At 35.9% G+C, this 21215-nt stretch overlaps 1 protein-coding gene across 3 annotated transcripts in view; it reads left to right on the top strand.

Moving 5' to 3' along the window:
• Positions 1–502: 502 nt before the first annotated feature.
• Positions 503–21215, top strand: part of LOC136205247 (choline/ethanolaminephosphotransferase 1) — a 66280-nt gene continuing 45567 nt past the window's right edge. For all 3 annotated transcript variants that reach the window (XM_065995759.1, XM_065995758.1, XM_065995761.1), the window contains exon 1: positions 503–508. In XM_065995759.1, the coding sequence (XP_065851831.1) occupies positions 507–508 (2 nt within the window). In that variant the 5' untranslated portion in view covers positions 503–506. The remainder of the gene's footprint in view (positions 509–21215) is intronic.

Raw genomic sequence — 21215 nt, forward strand, 5'->3', positions numbered from 1 at the left:
TCAAGGGCAAGTCGGAATAATTTCTCGCAGAATGTGTCTGTGTGACCCAGATGGCCACAAATACAGCAAAAGTTATAGAGACGTTCATACTTGAAATGAATGAACGACCACTCTGTAGAAGATTTCTTAATTTTCTTGCATCTCTTTAGTGGCAGCCTTGTGTCAATCGCCACTCACAGACGCATAAACTGGCGGCGCACCCCGCTATTGTTATTCAGATCATATTCTCTAAATGAGCCAAGGAAGTCCCCTAGTTGTTTCCCAATACCTTCAGTCATACAGCCAATCGGCAGATCATGCACCTGCACCCATATATCCATCCAATTCAAATCCACATCTTCAGGTAAGAAGTATGTCTTCCATTCTGTTACTACCAGCATGTTACTGTCAAAAGACCACGGGCCTCCAGCTATCACACGGTCCTTATCAACTTTATGGAAAAACTCAAAGATGAATAAATTAGCCTCCACCTCAGTAATAGCCACTCCCAAACCTGGCCGCCAAATATCAGCCAACTTCATCTTCATGGCTATAAAGTTCAATCAGAGACAGTTCATTGTCTGATGTCAGTCCATCTTGACTTCTCTCACTAAAGTCAATTGTGTCAACCTCATCATTTGACAATTTCAATCCTCCAAACTCAGCCTCCATTCTAATTAACCAAAGATCAAACAAGCACCAAGATAATCTAGCAACAAAACACACAATCAAAGAAAAGAAATGACACAAAACTAACTCTGAACAAGAATTGGTCACCAACCAGCCAGATAGGGAAATATATGAATCCAATCAATAAAGAAACAGCTCCAAATCGAAAAGAACAATAGGAATCGAAAAGAACCCACCCGACCCTTTGCTAACACTGCTTCCTCAATCAAGAACAATAGGAATAAAAAGAAAGTCGGAAATAATGTGAATCAAGGAAGTGTTGGAGTTTAGTGTCCTAAAGACAATTGTTTTAGGATATAAATATTAATGAATAAATTGTTTATTTAGTCATTTGTTTAATCAGATATATAGCATTAAAATGTAACTATATTTAAAGGCACTAATCTTTCATAAAGAAAGTAACCCTAAGTTTGTTTAAATAGTTATAAAGTGTTCATATAAGCATGAAGTGAGACTGTACTTTATAATAGATCAATAAACTTAAAAACAACCCAAGTCAAGTAATATGTTATAGGGGTTGGCATATTACTGTTGAGACTTGCATGTAACAGTATTTTCTGTCGAGACAGAGAGTGATATGGACGTTGTGTCTCTATCTTTTAGCGTGATTTACGGTTTATTTTTGAGCTAATAATTAAGTTTGATTACAAAAATAAGTATGTTTTCAAATAAATAATAAAATAAAAATGAAGCTTACACTTTTAAGTATTTCCTCTACTTTTGATCAATTTCAGAAAAATAAAACATCAAGCTAATTTGGTGCTCGTAAGTCATATTTTGCAGGTATGGGATAAAACGAACAAATAAAGGATTGGTGATTCGAAACACACGGGGCGTAGAACGCCTCACACGTGGTGTGCCTTTCAGTTGTACAATTCCCACCAATTCACGGCAGTCAACCTGTGCATTCCCATAAGGTCAACACCAACCACGCGGGGCGTGCAAGGTGTGAAACAGTGACCATAGATCTAGAGACTCAACTACGCGAGGCATACAGGAGAAATGTTTCAATCTGGAGTTCCAGAGACTCACCCACGCGGGGCGTCCCCTGGTCTACGTGGAGCATGGATGAGTCAACTCTTCTGAATTCAGTCCACAAGTAAGAGAAATCTTCTACGGGATGGGTAATTGCTAGACACGCGAGTCGTGCTCCCAACCACGCGGGGCGTGCCATGTGAAACATGCATTTACAATGTGAATTCTTACTTGTAACTTGTGTATTTACGATTTTACCCCTGAACTTGATGTGTATAAATAAGAGTGATTAGCACTCATTTCATTCATTCAAATTTTATGTAACAAAACTCTACCACCTTGAGAGCTTGTTCGCTTATTCCGTCACTCCGTCGAAGTTCCGTTCCATCCTCTTCCACCAAGCTCGAGAGTTCCACCTCCAAGACCTACGAGATGTCCTTGAGTCCGTTTAGCTAGTTCCAAGGGCCGATTCTTCTTCCCTTTCTACTTGCTAATTAGCTTGCACTCTTCCTATGTACTAGGCTTGGTTGTATTCCGCATTTACGCGTTCCACATTTATAACATATGATTTGCAATTTCTGTTTCTCTATACGTGTTGATATTTGTTGCTTGTTTTGATATTCGTAATTGATTATTGTGTAGGGGGACGCGATTCCCGATACCTTTTGGGAGCCATATAGGTGCTGCCTTACCGGAACTGACACACCGAAAACCGTAGGAATTGATAAGCCATGGACATTACAGGCCCTAGTTTCTGATCCCTCGCATTAGACACGCCTTTAGGAGGAACCACTTAGTCTAAGTACTTCACGGGTCGGTCGGTCTACACGTAGTCATCTTTGCAAGAGTAAATTATCAATCGTATATGTTCGGAGTTATTGTTTATTATATTTATAACTTATCATCACCCGTATCACTTCTTTGGAGTTTTGATTATATAAATCTGTCTCACCATAGGTTAGGAGTAGTTTGTAGTTGTCATCCAAACCAAACTAAAGTATTCACCGCTTAGATAACGAATAGAACCGAGTAGTTTAATACTTGTGGTTATAAATCTCGCGGATTCGATATCCGGTCTTAACCGGATTATTACTTGATACGACGGGGTACACTTGCCCCTACGTAGTAGCATCTAGTAGACTTAAAGCACGTAGAAAGACCTTAATCATAACACACACACACAATACACATAATAACCTCATCACTATACTACTAGGCGCGCACTCATCAGAGAGCTGATCTCAGAAGCTTTAGATATAGAGATATCTAGACAGTTACATGGATCCGGTGAAGGAGTTCATTAGGATTGGGACCCGACTTGAGATAACAGTATGGAATGATTTATATAATGTGTCAACTGTTCATCTCATCGATATTAGTAGGTATAACTAATCTCAGACTCAAACATTCATTAATTAGTGATTCTGGATTATGGAGTGTGATACTTTGATTCTGTGCGAACACGATCCACTACAGTTGACTGCCTGAGGTGTGTGAGAGTAGGGTTGGGTATCACATAAAGTAATTGCAGAATAGTTAATGTTAGATTGAGCATTCGTCACTCCTGATAAGTGGGAGATATATCCAAATGGCCGCTTGTGGTGAATTAACTGAAATCCTTGCAAGGTGATACAGTTAAGAGTAGAAATAGAAATTTCACTTAACTTATCTTTCAGAGTGAATTCAACCTGTAAAAGTAAAACATACTCTTCGTTATATGTAACCTTGACACGTTCCATGGTTATAAGGAATTGACCAAAATGATATAGTTGATGAAAAATCGTATTATACTGCACCTAATGCGGAAAGGTTAACGTTGGTTATCAACCTGGCTTCTTATTTGCTCCGGGGGAATATCATAGGTTCTGCTAGTAACAGCTCGCGACGGTATTCCGTTATATATATGTTGGAATTAATCAGGATGAATTAATTTCAAAGGATATATACGGCTAGTAGCAATAAAGGATCTAATGGGTCGCATATGGGACTTGGAACCAGAGGACGAAACTGTAATTAGTGGGACACAATACATGGGCCAAAATTTAGAGTATTAATAGGGATATTTAATTTGATTAATAATTATAATTAGATTATAGTTGGGAATTAAATTAAAAGATTATCTGATAATATTAATTAGAGATTTTAATGCGATTATAACTCTAATTAATTATCCCTAACCTAAATAACTAATTAGATTAGTGTTATTGTTATTGTCTAAATATAATTAGTTATTATTTAGATAATAATTAAGTATTTATTTAATTATCTAATTAGTAATTCTATTCCGAATTGAATTCTAATTAATTAATTAAATAATACAACTAGGGTTAGGATTTGAGGAGTCTATAAATAGACCCCAACCCTAGAAATTTCAGCCAATACATACAAAGTGGCTAGAGGAACCGTTCCGAAATCGTCCCGGCTAATTTACAATCTTACTTACTCCCTCTTTGATCTCGTATCGATTCCTTTAGAGGTAGTCATTGCAATTGCTATTATTAAGGTTGATTACTAATAGTTATTCTTTTCTGTGTTGAACAAATCGTTCGTGGCTCACAAATTAAATCTAAGAAGTTATGGGCACTTCGTTTGCAACTGTAGATAGTCCGTCAGACAAGGTATTTCATTCTATCCCTCTCTGTATGAAATCACAATTAACAGATCTTGGAAAAGGGAAATAGATAAAATTTTATTATTCCGCTGCGCCTAGGCTTATCAGAGCCTATGTTAATCTGTTATTTCATATATGTAAATAAAAGTTTTTCAATCAGATTGAATGAATATTTATTATTAGGTTAATTAATAAATTGATTTGTTTAATTAATCTAAAGATAAATAAGTTTTGATTACTTGATAATTAAAACTGATTATGCAAAGTTCCTAATTAATTTGGTTGATAATCATTGAAACGGAACTAAAGGTTTTATAGTTAGATGAATAAATGCTTTGGTTTTATAAAATCTAAAAGATAAAATAGAAAATTTAAAAGTTTCTGATATTCTGAAAATTGTCTTGAAACTGTTTTAAAACACTTATATATATATATATATATGAACAGCAGTTCGGGGTTACTGCCGCGAGGCAGCAACCTCGACCCTACTGTTGTGGGTTGCTGCCTCGCGGCAGCAACCAGCGACAGCAGGTCACTGTTGCCGCAAAGGTAGCAGCGTCCTGCTGCTTGCTGCTGCCTTACGGTAGCAGCTGTTTGGCATGGGTCGGACTGGTTTAAATCGGCCTGGCTCGATTGGTGACACGTTTTTAAAAGGGTTTTTAAAATAGGGTCGTTTTAAATATATATATATATATATATATATGTATACGTTTCGGAATATAAAAGTTTTGTTTGATTATCAAACTAAAATGAATTTATTTAAAAGTTTGTTTTACCTGAATATTTTGTATAAGTAATTCAAAGCGTTAAATGAATTATACAAATTAATTGGGATATGCATAATACTGATTTTGTATAGGTTATATTGATCTAATATGTACTTGCTACAATTTGATTAGATTAAATATAAAGGATACAAAATTAATGAAATTAAAATTGGATGAAAATTAATTTAAGATGTTAATTTGATTAACTTAAATATTACATAAATAGTTTATGTAATCAATTTGAGTCTTTGCATGTTTGGCATTATGGACATATTAGACCCCTCTATAATAGTTATATAGTCTTTTGGTAATTTTTGAAATAGGGTCTGCGTGTCTTGCCTCTCTTACTCTCTATTGTATTTCTCTTCTCATCCAAATCCCTTCAATTAAGTTGAAGTTTTCTAGAAATTGAATATTGTTGTAATTCAAGGCGCCAAGGAAAAGATGGAAGACTCAAAGGAGAAATATGTAATAGTTAGTATTTCTCTAAGTTTGACCTTTTATTCCGTTTCTGTCTCAACGGAATAAATTTAGAAATATGTCCATGATTGTCAATGTAAAATGTATGAGTGTCTGGTGTATGCTAATGCAAATCAAGACTAGGTTAGATTATGAGACTTTAAAATTAAAATCCCTCACTAATCAAAAGGTTAAGTCAATAAGTAGGTTATTAAAATCGGTTGTCCCTCCCTAATATTATAATTCAGCCGACAGTATCTAGGGACTTAGGGTTGTTGAGTAAACTCAAGCTCGGGTCTTATGGGTAACACCTGAATTATTGAAAAATGTTTCGTGAATAAAGGGGAATGACTTAAATTAGATTAGAATAATTGGATGGGTAAACTCATGTTATTCTAAACTAATGGGAAATATGGTTGGGATTAATTGTTGGGGTTTAATGTCCTATAGACAATTGTTCCAAGATATAAACCTACTGTAAATGAATTGTTCTTTATGTCATTTGTTTTAATAAGATATGGTTTCATAACTGTATAAAGGCAACCACTTTTAAAGAACGAAATAAGTCTAAATAAAAGGAAATCCATAAGTTTATTTAAAGTGATTATAAAGTGTGCATACAAGCATGAAGTGAGACAAAACATTATAATAAACTAATAAACTTAAAACCACCCCAAGTCAAGTGATGTGTTTTGAATAGGGATTGACATAACACTGTTAAGACTTGCATGTAACAATGTTTTCTGTCGAGACAGAGAGCTGATATCACAAGCTTCAGATATGCAGATATCTGGACAGTTACATGGATCCAATGAAAGAGTTCATTAGGATTGGGGGCCCGACTTGAGATAACAGGATGGGTAGATTTATCCTTGTCACCTGTTCATCTCATTGGTATTAATAGGTATAAGTAATCCTAAGACTCAAAGGAATGTTAATTAGTAATTCTGGATTATGGAATGTGATGCTTTGATCCTGTTGTAACACGATCCATAACATGGATGGCTCTGGGGTGTGTACGGCAGACGTTGGGTATCACAAGAACTAATTGCAGGATAGTTAACATTGGATTGAGCATTTGTCACTCTTGATAAATGGGAGATACATCCAAGGATCGCTTCTGGAAGACTTGACTCTAAATCCTTGCAAGGTGATAGCTTAGGACTTGAAATGAAGTTTCACTTAACCTATCTAATTGGAGTTAACTCAGCATGTACAAGTAAAACGAACGTCTCGCTATATGTGACTTGACATTATCCATAGTCATAAGATTTTGTTCAAGGATGTAGTTGATAAAGGATCGAATTATACTGTAACTAATACGGAAATGTCAACGACGGAATCAACCTGTCTTCTTATACCTCTGGGGGAATGTTTCGGATTTGCCAATCACAGTTCGTGCACTCATTCCGTTATACAAAGATTGAATGTAATTTTGAGAAATTAATTTAATAGTTGTATACGGCTAGAAGCGATAAGAACCTAATGGGTCACACATAAGACTTGGAACCCAAAAGAGAAACAGATGTTAATTAATTGACGGAAGCCCAACTGAGTCCACTAAGGCCCAGTAATAGATGGGGGACAATTTTCATGTGTAGGGACACATGATGAATTAATTTAATTTCGGACAATTATAATTAGATTATAATTATGAATTAAATTAATTATAGGATAAATAAGTTAGGAGGTTTATTGAGATTAAATTGCTTCTAATTATTATCCTATTAATAAGTTATTATTATCTTTATATTTAGATATAATTATAGATAATAATAATAAGAGTATTATTCCAAATACAACTCGTATTCAGTAACCTAATTCTATCTAACTAGGGTTTAGATACAAGAGACTATATTAACCCCCTCTTATTGTAAATTTCGGCCAAGCATATACTATCCCGAAGAGTGAATTTTCGAGCCCCCTACCGTAGTGGATCGATTCTCATCGCTTGCTTCCGAATCAATTGATTTCATCTCTTTCTTTTATTCCTTGATCTTGTGTTGATTAATTAGAGGCAATCTATCTTGGTTGCTATTATTCGGTTGAGTTCTAATATCGTTTGATTTGTGTTTTTGTTTTGTGCTCGTGAACTCGGATTAAGAGTTGAGGGCACTTCGCTTGCAACGGTAGATATTTCATCAAAAGGTATTTCCTTCTATCCCTCTTTATATGAAATAACGATTAACAGATCTTGGTTAAAGGAAATAGGTTAAAAATTTTATATTTCCGCTGCCAAACGTTTGCCTATTTTCCTTCAGAGGTATCAGAGCCTGCGTTAAATCCGTTATTTCATATATGAACATTAAAAGGTTTTTCAATCAGATTGAATAAATATATATTGTTAGGTTAATTAATAAAACTGTTTTGATTAATTAATCTAAAGATAAATAAGTTTTAATTAATTGTTAATTAAAATTGATTATGCAAGAGTTCCTAATTGTTTTGGTTGATAATCATTGTAACAAAACTTGAGGTTTTATAGTTAGAGTAATAAAAGTTGTTTTATTGATTCTAAAGATAAAACAGAAAATTTCTGAAAGTTTCTGATATTCTGAAAACTGTTTTAAAACCGTTTTAAAACAAAGGTGTAAATATATGTTTTAAAATAAATAAAAAAAATATGCGAGCAACTCGGGTTTTCTAACGCGAGGCAGAAACCCGATCTACCCGCGACTCTAGGCTGCTGCCTCGCGTCAGCAACCCAGGCACAACGAGCGGCTGCTGCCGTAAGGCAGCAGCGCGCCTGCTACGCGTCGATGCTGCTGCCGATAGGCAGCAGCGACGGGTAATGGGTCGGGTCGTTTATCGGCCCGACCCGACTGATGTCGTTTTTAAAAATAGTTTTAAAAATTTATTATTTTAAAATAAATATATTTATATGTTTTCAGAAATAAAATAGTTTTTGTTTTGATTATCAAATAAAAGAATTTATTTAAAAGTTTGTTTTACTTATTATTTGATATTTGTAAATCAAAGATGTTAAATGAATTAAAACAAAATCAATTGGGATATGCATATTAAAAGAATTTGTATAGTTATATTAATCTAATATATAATTGTTACAGTTTGATTAGATTAGATATAAAAGATACAAAACTGATAGAATTAAAATTGGATGAAAGTTAATTTGACAAGTTAATGTGATTAACCTAAATATTACATAAATATTTTATGTAATCAACCAATTAAATTTATTTAATTGAGTCTGTGCATGGTTGGAGTTATGGACATATTTGGACCCTCTATTTAGTCTTTTGGTATTTTGGAAATAGGACATGCGTGTCCCGTTTATCTACTATCTAATGTAATTTCTCCTCTCATCTAATTCCCTTCAAATTAATTGAAGTTTTCTTTAGTATTATAGAAATTAATATTGATGTAATTTCGAGGCGCCATGGAGAAGATGGAGGACCTATAGAGAAATATGTAATAGTTAGTATTTCCCTAGGTTTGACCTTTTTATTCCGTTTCTGGCTCAACGGAATAATTTAGATAATATGTCCATAACGCCAATGTAAATGTATGTGTCTGATATATGCTAAAGCAAATCAAGACTAGGTTAGATTATGAGACTTAAAATAAAAATCCCTCACTAATTAAAAGTTAAGTAAATAAGCAAGTTATTAAAATCGGTTGCCCCTCCCTAATATTATAATTCTGCCGGCAGTACTGCGGGCCTTTGGGTTGTTGAGTAAACTCAAGCTCGAGGTCTTATGGTAACACCTAAATTATTGAAAATTGTTTTCATGAATATGGGGTAATACTTAAATTAGATTATGATAATTGGATGGGTAAACTCATGTTGTCATAAACTAATGGGCAATATGGTTGGGATTAATATGAATACATATTAGTTACTAATGTGGTTAGTAACCCAATAACCTAGGAATCGCATTGTTGATGTGATTGATTACACGACTCTACCTAACAAATGGGACTAGCTTGTTGAGTAAACTCAAGGTGAAATTTCAGGAGTTAGGATCCTAGCTCACTAAAGGATTTGTGAAATTCTTCGAATTAATATGGAGGGCTATTAATTTGGCAAAATAGTGGGAACAATTTAAAATAAAATTAAAAGACTTATAAATTTTAGATTGATATACTTTAAAGCAAATGAATAACATACGTTTACTCTTTCTCACTCTCAGGTTAAATTAAAACACTCGTAAAATCATGACTAAAACCAATCTGCAAAATATACTTATCGATAACAAGTTGAACGGTTCAAACTTCACCGACTGGTATCGCAACCTCAAAATTATTTTGAAGTTCGATAAGATAGGGTATGTACTTGATACATCGATACCCCCTACCTAGCTGATGATGGTCCCATCGAAGAGATCGATGCTTACCAGAAACATAAGGCTGATGACGATCACATGGGATGCATCATACTTGCATCGATGACACCGGAATTGCAAAGGCAACATGAGGAGATGGATGCCTATTCCATCATCGTGCACGTGAAAGAGTTGTTTGGGAAACAAACTCGGTGTGAATGCTACGAGATATCAAAACTATTATATCGTTGCAAGATGCAAGAGGGCACATTTGTAATGACACATTGTGTCAAGATGATAGGCTTTATTACCAAGCTTTCTAGTATTGGATTCGCGATGGATCACGAACTAAGTGTGGACTTACTTCTTCAATCCCTCCTAGAGATTTATTCACAGTTCATCATGAACTACCAAATGAATGACTTGCAAACCTCTCTTGAAGAGCTTGCAAACATGCTCAAGACAGTTGAGCCCAATATCAAGAAAGACAAGGCAATACCGGCTCTTGTCATTGAGGGATCAAAGAAGAGGAAAGGGAACTTTCCCAATCCTAAACATCCCAAGAAGGGCAAGAGGGCCATGCCCACCAAAGCAAATGGGAAGAAAGTGAAGAAGCCCAAAGGAGAGTGCCACTTCTATGGTAAAGAAAGGCACTAAAGAAGGAACTGCAAGGAGTACCTAGCCTCCCTCAAGAAGGGAAAAGACGGTGCTTCAACATCTGGTATGTTTTATATTGAAATAAATACAATTTCACAGTCTGAATCTTGGGTATTGGATACCGGATGTGGATCTCATATTTGTACGAATATGCAGGAACTAAGACGGACTAAGGAATTAAAGAAGGGAAGCATAAACTTGTGAGTAGGAAATGGAGCAAGAATTTCCGCGCTCGCGATTGGAGATTATGCTTTGAGTTTGCCCTCTAGGCTTGTAGTAGAATTAAGAAACTGTTTGTATGTTCCAGAGATGTCCAGAAACATTATTTCTATTAGTTGTCTTGTTGATGACGGCTTTCATATTTCAATAAAGAACAAGTATTGTGAGTTTTATAGAAATGAGATTTTCTACTTTTCAGGAATATCATTGAATGGCATTTATGTGTTAGATGATAAAATTTATGTATTCGCAATTGAAACCCAAAGACATAAGCTAGATAATTCAACTTACTTGTGACATTGTCGTTTAGGCCATATAAACAAAAGACGCATGCTTAAGCTACATCAAGATGGGCTTATAGATTCAATTGATTGTGAATCATTGGAAACATGCGAAGCTTGTTTAAAAGGAAAAATGAAAAATACACCCTTTAGCAATAAAGGTGAGTGTGTATCAGACACTCTAGGATTAATACATTCAGATGTATGTGGTCCTATATCAGTCCAAGCAAGAGGAGGATTCAGATACTTCATTAGCTTCATAGATGACCATACCAGATATGGTTATGTTTATTTGATGAAGCACAAGTCCGAAGCTTTTGAGAAATTCAAATGCTTCAAGAATGAAGTAGAAAATCAAACAGGAAAGAAAATTAAGATACTTCGATCTGATCGAGGTGGTGAATATCTTTCAGATGATTTTTTGAGTTATCTAACTGAATGTGGAATATGCTCACAATGGACGCCTCCTTATACACCACAACACAATGGTGTATCCGAAAGGAGAAACCGTACCTTACTAGATACGGTACGATCCATGATGAGCGTAGCATCACTTCCAAAGACGTTCTGGGAATATGCCTTAGAAACTGCCCTCTTTACCCTAAATCGAGTACCAACTAAATCCGCCAGTTCCACACTATATGAATAGTTCATTGGTAGGAAACCCACTTTCTCATTCATAAGAATATGGGGTTGTTCAGCATTTGTCAAACGCATAGCATCAGATAAATTGGATGCTAAATCTGATAAATGTTTCTTCATAGGATACCCTAAGGAAACTACGGGGTATTACTTCTATCATCCAGATGATCAGAAAGGAATAGTATCCAAGCATGCAACATTCTTAGAGAAAGAGTTTCTCGAAGAAACACAAACGGGAAGCATGATTGAACTTGATAAAGTTCAAGAAGAAGAAACAACAGCTGAAACAACAGAGGCGATAGAGGAACCCGAAGCAGTCCCATTAGATGAGACTCAAGTGCCACCATCTACTCGTAGATCACAAAGAGTTCGTGAACTCCCAGTTAGATACGGTTTTCTAGTGGGAGATGATGAAGAGGTTCCCATGTTAGACGACGAATCCGAGAACTACGAAGAGGCTCTCACCAGTCCAGATTCTAAAGCATGGCTTGAGGCCATGGATTCTGAAATGGATTCCATGTACACTAACCAAGTGTGGACTTTGTTGATCCACCCGAAGGGATAAACCCCATTGGGTGCAGGTGGATCTTCAAGAAGAAGACCGACATGGAAGGAAAGGTTAGCACCTACAAAGCTAGGTTAGTAGCGAAAGGATACCGTTAGAAACAATGAGTTGATTATGACGAAACTTTCTCTCTAGTAGCCATGTCCAAATCAATCAGAATAATGCTCGCTATTGCCGCTCACTACGATTACGAGATTTGGCAAATGGATGTGAAAAAAGCTTTCCTAAATGGAAACCTGCTTGAGGATGTATATATGATGCAACCTGAAGGTTTCACGTCAAAGGATGCAACCAATATCCATTTATGGACTCAAGCAAGCATCAAGAAGCTGGAACAAGCGTTTTGACGAAACCATAAAATAGTTTGGTTTCGAACAAAATTGCGAAGAAGCTTGTATTTACAAGAAAGTTAGTGGGAGCTCAGTAGCATTTCTCATATTATATGTGGACGATATATTATTGATGGGAAATGACATAGCTCTGCTACAGTCGGTGAAAGTATGGTTATCAGGTAACTTCTCCATGAAAGACCTTGGTGAAGCAGCTTATATACTAGGGATAAAGATCTATAAAGATAGATCAAGAAGACTACTTGGTCTTTCACAGGCTACATACATTGAAAAGGTGCTAAAGCGGTTTAGCATGCTTGAATCCAAAAGAGGTAACTTACCCATGGTACATGGGGTAAAGTTAAACAATCATCAATGTCCTAAAACAGAATATGATAAGAAACGCATGGCTGTAATTCCGTACGCCAACACGATTGGTTCGATTATGTATGTTATGCTTTGCACTAGACCTGACGTAGCATTCGTGTTAAGCATAACAAGTCGCTATCAAGGAAATCCGGGTGATGAGCATTGGAATGCCGTCAAGAACATTCTTCAGTACTTGAGAAGGACTAAAGACATGTTCCTAGTGTACGGAGAAGGGGATCTGAAAATAGAAGGATTTTCAGATGCCAGTCATCTCACAGATGAGAACGATTTTAGATCCCAATCAGGATACCTGTTTATCTTGAATGGGGGCACGGTCAGTTGGAAGAGTTCCAAGCAGGGAAGCGTGGATTTCTCTACGACCGAGTCTGAGTACATCGCTGCTGCGGAGGCATTAAAGGAAGCAGTTTGGATTAAGAAGTTCATTACCAAACTTGGTGTGGTGCCTGACATTATGAATCCCATTACTCTGTAATGTGATAACAATGGAGCCATTGCACAAGCAAAGGAACCACGGTCTTATAATGCATCCAAGCATTACCTTAAGCGATACCACCTTGTAAGAGAGATTGTTGCAAGAGGAGATGTGAGAATAGAAAGATTACCTACAGAGGACAACGTAGCAGATCCGTTGACAAAGCCCTTAACCTAGAAAGTACATGATCGTCATTTGAGTTCTACTGGGATAAGTTGTAGAAACAATTGGCTTTAGTCCAAGTGGGAGTATGTTGGGGTTTAGTGTCCTATAGACAATTGTTCCAGGATATAAACCTACTGTAAATGAATTGTTCTTTATGTCATTTGTTTTAATAAGATATGGTTTCATAACTGTATAAAGGCAACCACTTTTAAAGAACTAAATAAGTCTAAATAAAAGGAAATCCCTAAGTTTATTTAAAGTGATTATAAAGTGTTCATACAAGCATGGAGTGAGACAAAACATTATAATGAACTAATAAACTTAAAACCACCCCAAGTCAAGTGATATGTTTTGAATAGGGATTGACATAACATTGTTAAGACTTGCATGTAACAATGTTTTCTGTCGAGACAGAGATCTGATCTCACAAGCTTCAGATATGCAGATATCTGGACAGTTACATGGATCCCATTACTTTGTACTATGATAACAATGGAGCCATTACACAAGAAAATGAACCACGGTCTCATAATGCATCCAAGCATCACCTCAAGCGATATCATCTCATTAGGGAGATAATAGTCAAAGGAGATGTGAGAATAGAAAAAGTGCCTACTGAGGACAACGTTGCAGATCCGTTGACCAAGCCATTACCACAAAGAGCTCATGATAGACATCTTAGTTCTTCTGGTATTAGTTTCAGGAACAATTGGCTTTAGTCCAAGTGGGAGAATGTTGGAGTTTAGTGTCCTAAAGACAATTGTTTTAGGATATAAATATTAATGAATAAATTGTTTATTTAGTCATTTGTTTAATCAGATATATAGCATTAAAATGTAACTATATATAAAGGCACTAATCTTTCATAAAGAAAGTAATCCTAAGTTTGTTTAAGTAGTTATAAAGTGTTCATACAAGCATGAAGTGAGACTGTACTTTATAATAGATCAATAAACTTAAAAACAACCCAAGTCAAGTAATATGCTATAGGGGTTGGCATATTACTGTTGAGACTTGCATGTAACAGTGTTTTCTGTCGAGACAGATAGCTGATCTCACAAGCTTTAATATAAAGATATCTAGACAATTACATGGATCCGATGAAGGAGTTCATTAGGACTGGGACTCAATTTGAGATAACAGTATGGAATGATTTATCTAATGTGTCAACTGTTCATCTCATCGGTATTAGTAGGTATAACTAATCCTTAGACTCAAACATTCATTAATTAGTGATTCTGGATTATGGAGTGTGATACTTTGATTCTGTGCGTACACGATCCACTGCAGGTGAGTGCCTGGGGGTGTGAGAGCAGGGTTGGGTATCACATAAAGTAATTGTAGAATAGTTAATGTTAGATTGAGCATTCGTCACTCCTAATAAGTGGGAGATATATCCAAATGGCCGCTTGTGGTGAATTAACTGAAATCCTTGCAAGGTGATACAGTTAAGAGTAGAAATAGAAATTTCACTTAACTTATCTTTTAGAGTGAATTCAACCTGTACAAGTAAAACGGACTCTTCGTTATATGTAACCTTGACGCGTTCCATGGTTATAAGGAATTGAACAAAAGGATATAGTTGATGAAGGATCGTACTATATTGTACCTAATGCGGAAAGGTTAACGTCAGTTATCAACCTGACTTCTTATTTGCTCTGGGGGAATATCATAGGTTCTGCTAGTAACAGCTCGCGACGGTATTCCGTTATATATATTGGAATTAATCAAGATGAATTAATTTCAAAGGATATATACGGCTAGTAGCAATAAAGGACCTAATGGGTCGCATATGGGACTTGGAACCAGAGGACGAAACTGTAATTAGTGGGACACAATACATGGGCTGAAATTTAGAGTATTAATAGGGATATTTAATTTGATTAATAATTATAATTAGATTATAGTTGTGAATTAAATTAAAAGATTATCTGATAATATTAATTAGAGATTTTAATGTGATTATAACTCTAATTAATTATCCCTAACCTAAATAACTAATTAGATTAATGTTACTGTCTAAATATAATTAGTTATTATTTAGATAATAATTAAGTATTTATTTAATTATCTAATTAGTAATTCTATTCCGAATTGAATTCTAATTAATTAATTAAACAATACAGCTAGGGTTAGGATTTGAGGAGTCTATAAATAGTCCCCCAACCTTAGAAATTTCGGCCAACACATACAAGGTGGCTAGAGGAACCGTTCCGAAATCGTCCCGGCTAATTTACAATCTTTCTTACTCTCTCTTTGATCTCGTATCGATTCCTTTAGAGGCAGTCATTGCGATTGCTATTATTAAGGTTGATTACTAATAGTTATTCTTTTCTCTGTTGAACAAATCGTTCGTGGCTCACGGATTAAATCTAAGAAGTTGTGGGCACTTCGTTTGCAACTATTGATAGTTCGTCAGATAAGGTATTTCATTCTATCCCTCTTTGTATGAAATAACAATTAACATATCTTAGAAAAGGGAAATAGATAAAATTTTATTATTTCATTGTGCCTAGGCTTGTCTATTTTCCTTCAGAAAGAAGCGACCAAAGAACCTGGTAAAGTGCACTCTATACAAACCGGCCCATCCTTTCAATCGGAGATACGGCCGCACCACTGCCTCCACCGAACCAGGTGAATCAGAAACACAAAAAACACCAACAACGACCAGCGACACACCACACGATCCAATCGGAAGACACACAAACGAAATCACCGTCGTCTAGGGGGAAGAACCAGCGCCGAACACACTCTCACACTGATTCTGATGAAGAGACGACTCTCACGTATATACGGGGGTTTTGTTTCGCATACGGAGAGAGGGGGATATATTATTTATTTGATATTCTCGAATTATACAAAATTGACTTAGTACATCATTTGCCTCTAAACTTGTCCAAAATGTTTGTTTGACCTCCTAAACTTTCAAAGTGTCTTGATAGCTCCCTGAACTTGCATGAATTGTTCAGTCAGCCCCTTAACTTGCATAAAATATAATCAATTAATCATTCGGTTGTAAAAAAGTAAGTCAAATGTGGAAGATATGTTACACGTGTCTTAGAATGTTATTACATACTTCACAAAATAGATTAAAACATGTTAAAAAAGAATTTCTTGCTTATTCAACTATAAAACATTTTCTTCTCTAATATTATAATCGCATACCCCGATCTTGGTCGTTTTACTTTTTTAAGATGCGTGCAGCATATCTTCCGCATTTAACTTACTTTTTTACAACCAAGTGATTAATTGATTACATTTTATGCAAGTTCAGGGGGCTAACTGAACATTTTATGCAAGTTCAGGGGCCTATCGAGACACTTTGAAAATTCAGGGGGCCAATCAACCATTTTGGACAAGTTCAGGGGGCAAATGATGTATTAAACCTACAAAATTTGAATGAGTTCTTGATAATTGTTTGAAGCATATAAAAGGGAAAATTACAAAAGTAGACCCGTAGAGAAGACCATTTACATATTTAGACTCATTCCATAACATGCTACCAAACTAGACTCTTTCATACATTTTTCTAAAAATACCCTTACAAACTTTTCATCTTCCTCAACCTATCTTCTTCAACCTCATCTTCTTCATCAACCAATCTTCTTCAACCCCATCTTTTTCTTCAACCTATCTTCTCAATGTTTAGAGTTAATTTTTACAACCTAAGAAAACAGAAACTAAACACAATGAAGAACAAATATTATTTCAACCTAAGAACAACGAAAAAACAAAAACTAAGCACAATGAAGAACAAATACAAGTAAATTTTGAAAACCTCTTCTTCTTCTTCGACCTACCTTCTGCGTAATTTTAAGTTTTAAAGTAAATTTTATGGATCGCATTTTATGAATTTGGGATCGCATTTCATAAAATGCTAATAGCATGAAAATGGTGATTTAGATTTTCAACCAAAGCTTTTTTAATATGAATTGCACTAGCTAATAGCATGAGAACCCATTGGAATTATAAACATGAATTTGAGGGTGAAAGGGGATGGGAATCTGAAGATCGGTTTATTTAGTTCTGGTATTCTTACTTTTTTTCTTTCTTGAAGTTCAATTTTCTGATGTGTTTCTTTTTCATTTGAGTGCCTAATTTCATTTGAAGAAGAAGATGAGGTTGAAGAAGATTGGTTGAGGAAGAAGATGAAGTTGAAGAAGATGAGTTGAGGAAGATGAAGAGTTTGTAACGGTATTCTTAGAAAAAAGAGTAATTCCAGGGATGAGGAAGTTGATGGTTCGCCAAAACTCCACCTAAAGAACTTTGAATAGTCTTCTACATTTGATGATTTCACCCTAGCTACCCTAGTGTCGAATTTCCCCGAATTCACACATCTTGAAGTTAGGGTTCCTTCTATGGACTAGGTGATAACCGAAGCATTGGAGGAAGATCTGGGCTTTTATGAGATTTTCCTTGAGAATAGGGTGCACCTTCCTTTTTTGACAGCATTCTGAATGTTTTGGGAGAACTTGGGATATGCACTGCTCAGCTATCTCCAAATCCTTGGCTCGAGCTTTTAGGTTTGGCCAAGATTTGTGAAGATTTGGAGTATGCGCTGATGGGGCGTCTCTTTCATCATATTTGGACTCCTCTATGTCGACAAATTAATGATGCTCTGCATACTTCTAAGCTTCCTTCCAGGATGCTTTCTTTGTGAGCGACAAACCCTCTAACAATAAAAACTTCAAACCCCACTGGTTTTGGACTTGTCTATCTAGGGATGAGGTTGGGAAGATTTTGGGAGATTCCCTTTATCCTCTTGATTTTCCTTTCTGCTGCTCTTGGAATCCCGTGGCTATGGTAAAGGAAGCCTTCGAGGTTCAGCTCTCCCTCCTCTTTCTACTGATGAAAGGGGTATTTTGGATATTTTGCTCATTCTGCACCTTCACTTCTCTAAGGATCAGCTACCATTTGAGGAAAGGACAAACTACATCTACAAAACTAAGGAACCAGAAGTTGTCGGTCAACTAGTCAGAAGTCTGATTTATGTCTACAGCCCTTTCCTAATTTGTGCCTTGTGACCTTTGGAAGAGAGAAGGCAAGACAGACCACAAGAGCCAGAAGCTCTGTCAGAAAAATGTCTCTCTCACTTAACCATTTGAGGAAAGGACAAATAGCGTCTGCAACGCTAAGGAACCAGAAGTTGCCGGTCAACCAGACAGAAGTCTTATTTGTGTCTACAGCCCTTTCCTAATTTATGCCTTGTGACCTGTGGAAGACAGAAGCCAATTTAAGCTTTCCCTCCAACGACAAAGTTCAAATTCAAACGTCTTTGGATCAAGCTTCTGTTGAAACACATTTCCACACTAATTTTGATTATAACAAAAATATTAAAGGAAATTAATATACCCATAATAAGCAACACATTAAAATTCAATAATGACTTATTTGGACTAATGTGTTTGTTGAGTTTTTTGAGTTAAGATTAAAAGAAATGGACAAAGGCCCTTCAAATATGGATCAAGGCCCATAAATCAATTTAAGCATCATAGCAAGAAGGATCCAAAAGCACCATTCCATGCCTCAAGTTAAACATCTATTGGAAGACAGAAGAATAAGGCGCAAGAGACAATATCAGACTTTGACTTTGTACAACTGACATTGTGCAACTAAATAAGGAAAGTTTCACATGCTCCAAACCGTGTGTCCCCTGGTCAACTTGTGAATTTTACCTGATTTGGTTAGACAAACAGACTGACTCTATCAAAGATCAGAAGCGTGGCACCTCGGGAAAAATAACGGAAAAGAGAAAGAAGATCATTGGCTTAGGACACTGGGCTCTAAGGATGAAAGGGATAGAAGAGTTGTTTCCCTCTAACGATTATTTCGAAATTCGAGTTAGCCAGCCTTCAAGTGTCACTGTAAAAGCCCCATCACTTGCTATATTTTTGGACGAACATCAACGCTGATATTCAAGAGAATCTCTATTGTAGTCCCAAAAGCAAAGCAAAAGTTATATACACACTCATTGTATTATTTGTGTAAAAAATTCTAAGATCACTTACTGTGTTATGTGATTAGAACAAAAATCATTAATTGCTTAGTTTGTTCAGAAGCTCCTCTGTTTACTTGGGTTGTAAGTAGACGGGAAGATGGGAGAATAGATAGCTGAATGTGGAGTGTAAAGGATGGTACTTTACAAAACATCTATATCTATTGTAAAGGTTTGTGCTCTACCTGTTAAAGAGTTCGCTAGTGGATTAAAGCTCAAAGGATGGTACTCTGGGGACTGGATGTAGGCAGGAGGCTGAACTAGGATAAATCGCTACGTAAATATTTTCTCAATCCTTTTACTTATGATCCAATTATATTGCTTGTTTGCGTGCATAAATTATATATATCTTGTGACTCTGATTAATATACTTGAAAGCATATCTGATTAAGATACATAGAGGTTGTTCCCAGTTGCACAATCTAAGTGTTCAAGTCCGGAAGACGAATCAAGCTTAGCTTTTGTTCAAAACAGTAAACTAAGTTTGCCTCCGATTCTAAGTGGCCTGTGCTATAAAAGTTTTGTGAGAAAAATTTATAAAGCTTTAAATTTGTTTATAGTTCCATTCACCCCCCCCCCCCCCTCTTTTGGAACTAGATTCTATCTCACAAGGGACCAACAAGTGGTATCAGAGCCCAGTTCTGTAAATTAAGATATAACTATCTTGAGTCAGATCCCTTAATGGCAGTAAATAGCACACGTTTCCTTTTTCAGGGAATGAGACTACTCATATCCTCCCTGAAGGATTGTCAATAATCTGACCCCATTGTTTTTTGGATCAAACTATACATTCTGGAAAAACAGAACGAACAATTCTATCCAAGCCCAGAACATGAGTGCCTGGCTGGCAAATAGTAAAAGGCCCATTTGAACCCACTGAAATAGTTGAAGGAGTTAAGACTCTGAAAACTGAGGATAAATGGTCAGAGGATGACTTGAAGAAGCTTTAAAATGATGTTTCGACTATAAACATGCTTCACTGTGCTCTAGATGCTGCAGAGTACAAGAAATTTTTAGGATACGAGTCAGCAAAGGAAATTTGGGACAAGCTGGAAGTAACCTATGAAGGAACCATGAAAGTAAAGTGAGGGCATATCCAATATGAAGGCCAGATTCACCAACATCATCAACGAACTTAAATGATGGATATTATTTCACCAATTGTACTTTTGCTACAAAATATATGGAACATTTGAAGTATAGGGCATGTTCAATAATTTACCAAAAAATGATGGATGAATTGGGTAATTAACCAGACAGACACAAATGCATGAGAAATGAGGCGAAATAGAACGTGGTTTAGTGGGAGAGAAAATAGTTGGGAACTTGTAGTCTTTCAGTTATGGAGCAACCTTAGTAAATCACAGATCTTTCTTGTGAAAGGGTGGAACTTCCTTACTAAATGTGGAGTGTACGTGTAATCATGAGAATCTAATAATTGAAAATGGCTTGAGTTCAGGAGTAGTGGGAAGTGGCAGTTATATGTTCCAAGAAGTGGGAAATTGTATTTAAAAGGAGAGCTTTCGGAATAGAAATGATACATAAAAATCACACAGACAAAACCAGACAGAATTCCAGAAATTCTTCAATGGCTATTTAGTTCATTTATTTTTCGGCAAACTTAGTTTTTAATAATTCGTTCATTAGTTCTTGTAAGTTCTCGGATTTTCTGTTATCTTTTTATTCAATTTCTGATTATTCGATCTTACATTCAGTTCTTGTCATTTTTCAATTCA

This window comes from Euphorbia lathyris, chromosome 9 (genome assembly GCF_963576675.1).
Source record: "Euphorbia lathyris chromosome 9, ddEupLath1.1, whole genome shotgun sequence".
Lineage (NCBI taxonomy): Eukaryota > Viridiplantae > Streptophyta > Magnoliopsida > Malpighiales > Euphorbiaceae > Euphorbia > Euphorbia lathyris.